General features: G+C 33.5%; 1 protein-coding gene across 4 annotated transcripts in view; it reads right to left on the minus strand.

Moving 5' to 3' along the window:
• The window catches only part of LOC108744130 (uncharacterized protein CG7065), a 13716-nt gene extending 5496 nt beyond the window's left edge, over window positions 1–8220 (minus strand). Inside the window, exons 1-8 of one of the 4 annotated variants that reach the window (XM_025973787.1) lie at window positions 8030–8217; window positions 7498–7651; window positions 6397–6888; window positions 5756–6342; window positions 4721–4990; window positions 4528–4665; window positions 3292–4468; window positions 1815–3231 (exon numbers count right to left, since the gene is read on the minus strand). In XM_025973787.1, the coding sequence (XP_025829572.1) occupies window positions 1815–3231; window positions 3292–4468; window positions 4528–4665; window positions 4721–4990; window positions 5756–6342; window positions 6397–6888; window positions 7498–7560 (4144 nt within the window). In that variant the 5' untranslated portion in view covers window positions 7561–7651; window positions 8030–8217. Of the gene's footprint in view, window positions 1–1604; window positions 3232–3291; window positions 4469–4527; window positions 4666–4720; window positions 4991–5755; window positions 6343–6396; window positions 6889–7497; window positions 7652–7734; window positions 8003–8029 lie in introns of those variants that run through there. The other 3 variants (XM_018479740.2, XM_018479741.2, XM_018479742.2) reach the window with 3 other exon arrangements.
• Between the last annotated feature and the right edge of the window lie 3283 nt (window positions 8221–11503).

An 11503-nucleotide genomic window follows, 5' to 3' on the forward strand; every position in this document is an offset into this window, starting at 1 on the left:
TTCTTTGCCACTATGTATGTTGAGTTGCCTACACACATGTGACAATGTGTAGATGGTACATAGTTTTCAGCATATGATTCTATGTAAGGGCTTTGGTAAATCTTTGTTGGCTCACGAGGTCATCAATTTAACGAGTCGTTGAAAAGATAGCTCTGTTTTTTATTATTTATAAAAAGATTAGTATGCAACAACGCGCCTTTTATTACATCTCACTGTTACTTAATTCACAAATAATGTCTGCTACATATTTGTAGCGTCGCATCGGTAGATACGTATATTCTTATAATAAAATTTCATAAGAACATCACCGGACGCTTTTTAAAGGGCATACATCACCTTATCTTTCTCAAACAAAATTTTCAAATGTAAAAGAGCTACCGAAAAATTAATACAGAATTAAGCGTAACGAACCCATTTTTACGATATTTATTCAACTTTATTTAACAAACGCTGTCGGGCATACGGTATTTAATATATAAAAATTTAATTAATAAATCTCACTAAATCAAGTACATCCGCGTCGGTACGCTTGTGAACAAGAGATAAGTTCTTTATAAATATTACAAATGCAAAGATGAAACAGCTTCCGACGTTTGAATAGTGACGTTTATCAGAAACGGTAACAAATTAAGCTTAACATTAAACAGCACCTTTAACAGATATATTGGTCGTTATGTGCCTAACTTGACAGCAGCGCCTATCTTCTCTTAGCAGCGGTCTTCTTTAGAAGAATTTTTATTGTCGTTTTTAAACAAAGTAGTTCAGTGTTGTAAACTGCATACATTCCACGGATAATTATTTTTAATTTTTGTTATAGTAGTAGAAACTATTTTTGTATAAACTTCATTTTTATAGCAAAACACGTATACTGTATCAACTTTTAGACCAAAAGTTATTTTCTTTACTTATGGGTACTACGTATGTGAAGAGTGAAGCTAAATATAAATGTAAAGATTACATTTAATATGGGTTTGTGTTTGCGTACTACACGTGATTTTTTTATATCGAAAACTTATACACTTTGCACCTCAACACTGATAAAGACGCCATTCAAATTTTTAAGTGATATGTGTCTGTCATCTTTTTGATAATTTTTCATAATTTGAAAGATAAAAATGAATTTTAAAAATAAAAAGTCTTTCATAACCTAAGAAAACACAAACATGGTGGCTTTATGCAGCCGCCATCATTTCATATTTTCCAAAAAACACACGAAATTATCTGTTTCCTTTGTTTCAATTACCGAAAAAAAATTAAATTTGCTCATCCTGAACTGTCTATTTTCATTTGCATTGTTAATTTATTTTCTAACATTTTCTTGCTTTTTTTTATTATATAAAATGTTTTTATAACTTACTGTAACTGAGTTTTTTTAAGCAGCAAATATCGAAATTGTATGTTACATATACATAAAATATTTAACCAAAAATATCGACAATATTAACTTTATTTTATTATCTTAACATTTACTTTTGAAAGACATGTCTCGTGATACTATCCCCGATATATCTATTTGTATTTGAAGTATTGAATTTATTTTTTGTTGTATTATTTTCGTTTTTTTTTTCTTATTTAAATAACTTCTTGGGTATGCAAAGACACTCGAGTATTCAAGATTATTATTAATTATACACATACAAAAATGATTACAGGCAAAACATAAATATAGTCCAGTGATGATACACAAGTATAATACCTTTCAAGAAAGAAAGAACGAAATATTTTACAATTTTTTAACTCGGCAAGTTCTGTATTATATTTTTAACATCACCATCGCCCTCCAAAATTAGACGGTCTTCCATATTGGTTTCTATTTTGCATGGCGTAAGTTCCAGGGTTTCCCATTCTATTTTGATCATACACTGGATACGATACAGGACCATGAGGACCCGAAAAATTACCTGTCCTTTGAAACTGGTTTACATAAGGATTTGCCTTAACTGAATACTGAACCGTATCATATTCACTGGATGGTCTGGATATTCCCGGTGGTCCTCCCGGACCGCTTTGGGGCATGTTTGGTCCGTTGGGTCCCATATTGGGACCACCGCCCGATTCATAAGCATATCCTTTTTGACCCATTGAATCTAATCTTTGAATAGGACGTACATTATAATTACCTGTTGGAGCACCTCCGAAAGTAGGGTTTATTTGGTTACGGCCCATAGGACCACCTTGTGGCATATTCATAGGATTTCCATCCATATCAGATCTAATTCTTGAAGCATTAGAATAAACGGGATTATTAGGATAAACATAACCAATGCCTAAAGGATTGAAATTTGTGGTACAAGTAGGACCTGTACTTGAAATGCTCGTAATTGGATTTCCTGGCGTAGATTTCGCTGAAATTGGTAAATTTTCAGTTAAACTGGAATTAGAATAGGTACTTGCAGAATTTCTGTTCACATTGCTCACTATACTAGCCAAGTTTGCCATACTAATAGGTAAATTGTTCAGTGTGTGTGTCAAATTTGCTGATATTGGCATGGTGGAAGGAGTTGAAGTAAATTGCGATTCTCTCGGGGCACTATTTTTGGCTCCCAACTGGCCCATCAGATTCGCAATCAAAGCTTTCGCATCAGTCAAGTTTTGTTCTGTTTTTTCTTCTTGTTTTTCTTTTTCCGTAACGTTCTTAGTAGCAGCTTTGAATACATCTTCGTATGAATATTCTTCGTCTTCTGAATCTAAATTTATCTTTACTTCCTTCTTTGAATCGTCATTATTTTTGTTATCCTTTTCATTTTCTTCATCCTTTTCTTCGTAATCATTCTCTTCTAACATAGGATTGCCACCGCCTAATCTTTTAGCAAACGGACTTGAAGGTTTACCTCCATCCCCTTTATTATCTTTCACTTTTTCTGACGGTTTCTCATTTTCTGTGGTTTCTCCTTCGCTCGATTCCAATTTTACAAATTTACGTAGTCGTTCCACTCGCTCGGGCTCTTTAGCTTCAAGTTTCTTTAAATAAGATATAAGACCGTGTTGTTCTTCAGTGGAGAGATCCTTAAAGTTTTGTAGAAGTGTTTGTAAATCTGAATCTGACAGACCATCCATATTAGAACCAGACATACCAGTTTCTTTGGATGGAAAGTCTTTTGATTTACCCTCCGAAAATAAACTTACAGGTTCTGGAGTTGTGGTGGTCTTCTGAGAAGTTGTAAGTTGTTGTAGAAAGGAAGCTGTATTAATAGGTTTGTTAGAATTTTTAGAAGCTTCTGCCATACCAACCTAGTTAACAAAAAGTGTACCCTGTATGTTACCGAATATTAATTTAAATTAAATACTTACCACTGCGTTAATAAGTTGCTCCAGTTCTTGTTGAGTTACATCAGTTTTTCCTTGCATAACTAATGCAGTGGCAATTTGTTTCGCAATAGCGGCCTTATCAACAGTTCCAATGCCAGGCACAGTAACTGGTTCTGTTTTTGGTTTCATTTTGTTACTGTTACGTCTTCGTTCTTCCGCTATATAGATTAATTCAGCTGTTTTCTTGATAGCATTCTTAAAAGCTTTTTCTTGATTATGATCCACTAATCCAGCAAGCAATTGTCCTTTAAGCTTTTCTTTGACCGTTTCAAATAGCACACAAGTAACCTCATTATCCAGGAGCGTTTCGGAACTATTCGCTTCGTTCTTTTCCATTGCCAGCGCTTTCGCCAAAAGGTCAATCACTTTGGGGCCTAGTGAGCCCAATTTCTCTTCCAAAGCGGTTAATAACCGAAGAACACTGACAAGATTAACCTCGATATTTTCGATTTCGGGATCAACCTTTGGTTCAGCAGTCGGTGGCGGAGATAATACAGGATGTCGGGTTACGTCGCGCATAACTCGCGGTGGTTTAAGATAACTCGGAAGATATGACTTTTTGTAGGAATCACGGTAAAACATGTCACGCTCAAATGATCGCTCTCGAACGAATCTCTTATCCCTATCGGGGCTAAATCGTTCCCAGGAACGATAATCCTTTCCCCTTTCGTAACTCTTCTCCCTCTCGCGACTCCTATCACGTTCTGAACTTTTGTCTCGCGATCGTTTATCCCTACTTCTTGCTCTGGGACGTCTGTCACGTTCTAACGATCTATCCCTAGACCTATCTCTAGATCTTAGGCGATCTAGAGATCGGTCCCTTCCTCTTGATCTGTCCCTTTCTCTAGATCTATTTCTTTCCCTTGACCTATTTCTTTCTCTTGACCTGTTTCTTTCCCTCGACCTACGCCTATCTTCGGATTTTTCTCTGTCGCGAGAACCCCTCAACTTACGAGAGTCGACTTCCCATGGACTATGAGACCGTTTTGAACTGAGAGTATCTTCATCTTTATCGTCTATAATGATCACATCAGGGTCCTGATCGGGAGCAGAAGCCAAAGGAGCAGGTTTCGATGGTTTTCCTGCATCTACTCCTCCAATCTTCTTTTTTCCCGTTATCTTAAAGCAAACAGGTGCTGGTTCTTCAGGAAGCCCAAGCCTGCAAAAATATAAAATAATTGGTAATTAAGTTACGAAAAACAAGGAACTAATTAATACCTCTTCCTTAAAGCGTCTTTTTTACTTTTCACTTCTGCATTGTGAAGTTCGATCATACGTTTATTCCAAAATTGGATCCACTCTGGTTTAAAATCATAATTTACTGCGTCTTTACCTTCAGCTTGCAATTCCTTATACCTAATATTGTTATTATTATTATATATATGAATGTTAAATAAATCATATACCAAACCTTTTATTCCAGAACTTTTTCCATTCTTCGTTATATTGGGGATGTTTTTCCGGATTTTTTTCATGCTGCTTTTTCACATTTTCCATATCATTTTCAATAGCTGCAGATAACTTTTTGTATTGTTCTAGTTTTTCTTGCTTATTCTTATCACGATTTTCAGAGGGAAATTCAGATCGAGGACGAGAATAGTCAGAACGTTTCCACGGAGGCCTATACTCGTAGCTACCTCTCTTATTCTTTGGAGGTGTAACTGAGCGTCGTTTTCTGTATCTGGAAACAATCAAATAAGCAAAATGATGGCATATGTCACAGCCAACCTGAAAAATTTGTCATTATCAATTAACGCTGGACAACTATAGAAGCAACACTGTTTTTCTTTCCAAAATATAACGCAGAAGATATAGTTACACCTAAAATATACAGATGGTTTCGTAGACATCCACTAGAATTTACGGTCTAAAACTCAGATATTGACGTGATACAAACTTAGAATCTTTTGCTACAGTTACACAGGTACAAAACGCTCACCGAATATAAAAATTTCACATTTATTGTCAGTATTTTTTCTTTTTAAGATGCACGAGTGAAAATGCATAATTTGGTGAACATAAGGAATATTTTTTTCAACCACGTCTATCTCCTGCTTTTCTGAAAACAGTCCTAAACCAGCCGAACCCTCAATATTTTCTGAACAAAATCTACCACCAGTCTAAAGCATTAAATTACATTTATTAGGCTTATATTATTTTATTGTTTATATGAAAAGATGACTTAAGTTATTTTTAGGGGTTTCCCATACTACGTCATATTTTTCAAAAGATGATGTGGCCCTTTGACGATTGTATATAATAGAATAACCCTATGCTCAGTTTTCAACTGGTCATTAGGGTATATCCTCCTTCACAATACAACCAATATCAGCTACCCTAACACTAAACATATTTGACAATTCAGTTCGCCGTTAACGAAAACACTGCTGTCTTCCTAATCGCCCATTCCAAAAACGCGACATTTACGGATTGACTACGTACGTACCTGCGGTCTGGACTACGACTTCGGGATCTAAATGACGATTTTCTTGGGGGTGATGTTTCTTTTTTGTCTACCTTTTTAGGGAATGGTTCAAAATCGCTAAGATCACTGCTGGATATGCTTGAAACACTAGAAAGGGAAGCCCTTCTCTCTTTGGATTTTTCACCTGAGGATGTTTTAATGGGCTTTTTGGGACGATTAACGACAGGAGGCGAAGGGCTACGCTTTTCATTTGATCCAGGAACTGTTCCAGATTTACGATATGGGCGTTTTGATACATCCTCCGACGGTTTTATCACTTTAATCGGCTCTTCACCCATTGGTTTCGTCAGTTCGTTTTTGTCAAGGAGTTCTTCAAACGTACAACCATTCTTATCGCTGAAATGGGGTCCACGAGCAATCATCTGTTGATACTCATATCGTTTCTCCTCAAAACTCTCCCGCTCAACATAATGAGGTTTCAAGCGACCATATTTAGATTCGATTGCTTCTGCAATTTTTTGCATGGCAGCTTGCCAGTTGGGTTTAAACTGTTTAATCATATAGGGTGAGAGAATGCGGTAGGTACTGACGAAATGTCGTTGCAAATACTAAAATAATATTGAGAAATTAAGTAAGTCACTTCAATAGGGTCATGTAATTACCTGGCTCAAATGATTGTAACTAGCCAAGTGAGCAATAACTGTCCTGGGGTCTCCACGTTTGTCACATAATATACACAGATAAGAAGGCTCTTTCTCGCGATCATATTCGTGTATTTCCAGCAAATATTCAAGACCAATCAATGGACCAACTTTATAATTATCTAAGCGTTCTTGTATCAAAGTAACTTTCAGTGCTTCTCCTTCGAAACCAGGTGGCACTGGTTCTCCAGGGGCAACGTGCACAGTATTCTGCACAAAGTCCTGAACACTTTCATTATCTTTACTGGAAGGTAACTGTAACCCTGCATCTTGCATGTTACTGGTATGTCTCTTGCCAATTTCATGATGATAGACTTTACCCATGACTGGGCAGTTACACAAGTTGCAGTACCACGACTCACACCCATTTTGATAGCTAAATTCGAATACATTTCCATATTCTCCCGTTGACAAACGTGCTTTTATTGATAACAGACGTTCCTTCTCATTTTCCTGCATAAAAATACCACATTAATCATTTAATATATAAAGAAACTGATTAATTGATTACACTGATGTGTACAATGTCCTTATTACTTAATTTATACTGCTGAGCTTAACAAAAAATAATAGATATTCATCAGTTTAGTCAAACTTTTATTTGTAAATACATGGGTTGGATACATTAGAAATATTTCTGTTTTTGTGTTAGTTGTCAACACAGACCAGTAGTACACATACACTACCACTACACCTTTACCGGAATTGTTACCTAGTGCAATTTTATGCACTTATACGCATAAAAACAATTTAAAGTCTACTTTAGACTGTAAGAGAGAATTAAATATTTATTGTAATAAATGAAATTTTAATATATGACTTTAAATACCTATATAATACCACAACCAAAGACTTAAACATCTTTTTAATAATCTCATACAAATATCAGCAATTGTTTTAATAGAAATAATCCAGCAATAAGCTATACTTACCTTAAAAATGAAAACAAATAAACCTAGAACATTTTTTTAAATAGGTATAAGTGCAATACAAAGTTTTACCAGCAGTTTTAAGTTGGTAGATACATATAATAAATTAAAAATATGTAATATATAAGTTTACCTGCTTATTATACTGTTGATAAGGTTTCACTTCATCTTCAGTACCAGGTGCTGCTGGTTCCATGGTTCACACATACACAACACTAATTTAACACTTTTCTTCAAAAAATCAAAGGACGTTGATACAACACTGTTGAAGCCAACAGTGTGTTTCTCTGTAAAGGAGAGAGTAATATTTAGAAATTCAAATATGTCTGAATAATCGCAAAATTGATAGAGAAGACATAAAGTAACTTACCGTTGCTCTTTACAAAGCTAACCTGCCTTAAAAGAAATCAATTAGTACACAAAACTTTTTGAATTTGCCGCCACTACACAATCACATTATGGATGGTTCACTGACAAGACCTCAATATTTACAAATTATCATGCATACGGTTATCAGAATTCATTAACTTTACAGAAGCTTTCAGTTTTCGTAAATACTTTGACATGATCAAATAAATTGATATCAATATTCTGAGCGATCATTTAAAGCTCTATACTTACAAAACAAGAAATAGTTTTATAACATTACCGTTATATTTGCTTACCTCTTATAAATTGATGCGATTATTTAAAAAATCACAAAATCTCTTGGAGGCAAGAATACCCTATTTTATTGAAGTATTCACTAACAAAACAATGACAAACGCACTATTGATTAAAATATGACACCATTTTTGTTTTTAATATATATTTCTCAATCGACATTGCCCGTGACGTTAATGACGTTAAGCGTGTATCAACATAGACTTGAAGTTGGCGGTTAAAGTACTAAAAGCAATGGCGTAGCTGAAGGGGATTACACAACAACAGGATAATTCATTTTTTGATTATTTTGAATTAGAAAAAAATATTATTCTAAACCTGAACTTCTCAATAACTCCCTTTATTATATGTAATCAAGATGTAAAGCTTTTTACTCAAGATTCAACAGAGATTCAAAAATAATGTGCCGCAATTTTTACTTGAATTAAAAACAATCCAACTGTACGAGAAAGAGAAAAAAATTAGTAGGAAAAATAACGGAAATTTAATTTAACCTTTTCTTCTTCATGGCTTCATTGATTTCTACAACCCACATAACAAACATGCAATTCATAAGGCGTAGTTCCGCAATTAAACATTCTTGGAAATACAAGGAAACTTTTTATTTTGGGTAATCAATTAAAGGAAATCCTGCAGAAAGTATAATCTTTAATAATTCAAACTTGTTAAAAAGTCTTCAATTCATTTATAATCATTTATTAGCTGTATGTATCTATTCAAAGTCGAAGCGCAATACTGAAGACCCAGTGCAGCTGCGGAATATTCTTTTTTTTTCTGCTTTTATTGTTAGTGGGGTAGTTAAGCTTAGCATATAATAATATGTATGCGTGTATTTAAACCATGACAAACACAAAGACAGACCGAACACCGAAGGAGAAATCGGATAAAACGGAAAACGAAGTCAGCTGTAGTGCTCAGAACGCAGAAGCGTATTCTGTAATAATATATACCGAAATAGGTACACCGTACACACATCACTCATTATAACATTATCTTACATGTTGTGTAATTTATCGAACAAAAATTGAAATCAGTCGCAAATGTAAACGATTCTGTAAACTGAAACAAACTCGGCTGTTAATTTTTACGTTCTTGATTACTAAAAACGCATTTTTGAATGGCGTTGACTTGAGTGTTGTAATAATGCCGGTTTTGTAATTTTTTAAATATGTATTTGTGCCTTTCTGTTGATTTTTTCTTTATTTAGTGTTAATAGAAAGTGAAATTTATAAATTTTAGTTTTAAAAACTTTTTATTAATATAAAGAAGCATGTCGGTATCGACACTTTTTTCTGTTTATTATTAACACGTGTTTCTCAAGAAAAAGAAAGGAGGCAGCAGTAAAAACAGTGATTACAATTTTCTATTGGTAAGTATCTTTTTAGTTACTACATTAGTTTAAGTGTTGACAAAAATCAATAAAATGTGTTGAAACATAAAATAGCAATGTAGGAGTTAGATCTATACATTTCCGTAAGAAATAAACTTCTCGTATGATTAAAAAATTACCGTTAATAGGTACCTGAATATGTATTAATTTTGAATAATATAGATCTTGGGCAACTTGCCTAAATATATTATTAAAAAATAAACAATATAAATTTAGTGANAGGATGTGGGCTGTTCTGGTTTTAGGGAAATGCGAAGTTTAGCTCAGGATAGGAAAGAGTGGAGGTACATGTCCAACCAGTCTTAGGACTGACTACCTTATGATGATGATGATGATGATGATAGGTGTTAATACGTGTACTAAAACTTTTAACGGCAAGAAAGTATTTTACATTTTGCAAACCGAAAATACACCTGGAGAAACATTTTAAATAAAATTCAAAATGTCTTTCTGAAAAATGCATTTAAATGCAAAATAACATTATGAAATAATCAAGAGCATTTTTTTAATATCATAGCATTTATTTTACGGCAAAAATATCATCCTTTTCTGCACTTTAGATGCAAATAATAACATCTAAAAATGCCGAAAACAAAAAAACTGGCCGTCAATAAACTGAAAGAAGGCGTTGAAATGGAACCGCTAAGCCCGGTGAAAAAGAATACCAGGTTTCAAGTTAAAAAAGTATTAAGTATCACAAGTCCTACGAAAGATGGTAATGCGGTAATCCATGTAGGAAGTGACGAAGACTCTGACGATGACCCAATGGAAATTGCCAAACTCAATTCAAAATCTGAAGCTACTTATGCGAAAAGTTTTAGGTAAGTTTTACTGAGTTTTACCTTTCAGCAAAGAAACAATTGAATATGTCCAAAAGCAAATCGTGATGAAGTACGGGATTGTATTGTACAGGTATAGTGCAGGAGAGTTAGATTTAATTACTCTCAAATCAAAAAATATCTGCATCCAGATTGCAAAAGTGCTATGTTTGCAAGAAACTAATCTAAAATTTGAAACTGAATATTTAGTTATAACAAACAAAAAAAAAATGCGAAAAGTCACGAATAACGGCTTTTTGCTTTTCTAAAATTGAATTCATATTAAAAATGGGTTATTAAAATTGCACCTAAGGTTCTTGTCTTTAAAAATGGTATATCATGATTTACGACATTACCTATACCTAGAAATGTGCAAAATAGTTTGTTAAGAGTATTAACGTAAAAAATGCAAAAATGTACATACATACTTTTTGATTTGCTGTTTCAAATGTAAAATACAAAATAGTTTTCTCTTTTATACGTTTTTTAAATACTAAATGCAAAATACATACCTATTTTCAAAACATATATTTTTTAAATAAATGATTTTTTCGTAGTTTAGTACTTTTTATATCTTTATATTACAGTTTTCTCGGTTCAAAAACAAGCAACTTCTTTACATGTTCCCTATTTCCCTTTGGAACCCGTTTTAATTTAAAAAAAGTTTTACACTGCTGTCTAAATAATTCCTTTAGCGTAAAAGATCACTGCCAAAATTTTTATTGATGTAAAAACAGCATCAATCCTTTTATATCAAAAAAATATTTTCAACCCTGCTTTGATTCTGATTTTTTACACATTGGAACAAGGTAACAAAGTGGAATCCATACTTTCTTTAGCTTTAAAGTTATCTAATAACTACAGTTTTCGAAATAGTTTTTTGATTGTACTTATTAGGAGCCAACCATCAATTATGTCACACAAATTTTATAATTTTTCAACCCCCGTCCTTGTTACATTTGTGAACCCCCCCCTCAAGTGATTTGTTATTTATTTTTTTTTTCATTTTAAATTTAGAAATAATTAAATTAAAACAGCAGTTTGTTTGTTTTCATTATAAATAGATAATCTTTAATGAGATCAACAAAAAGTCAAATATGTATTTTAGATAACTGACAAAAAAACGACTTAAATGACATAAACCTTCTAAATATAGATCGAGTTAGAAATATTTTTGTTTACATATAAATTTCGCGCTTTAATATTTTAGACATTGACATGTGACATCACATTTTGTTGACTTCCTAACCTGCTGCCCCCCCCCCCCC

Source organism: Agrilus planipennis, unplaced genomic scaffold, assembly GCF_000699045.2.
Source record: "Agrilus planipennis isolate EAB-ADULT unplaced genomic scaffold, Apla_2.0 scaffold18, whole genome shotgun sequence".
NCBI classification, from domain to species: Eukaryota; Metazoa; Arthropoda; class Insecta; order Coleoptera; family Buprestidae; genus Agrilus; species Agrilus planipennis.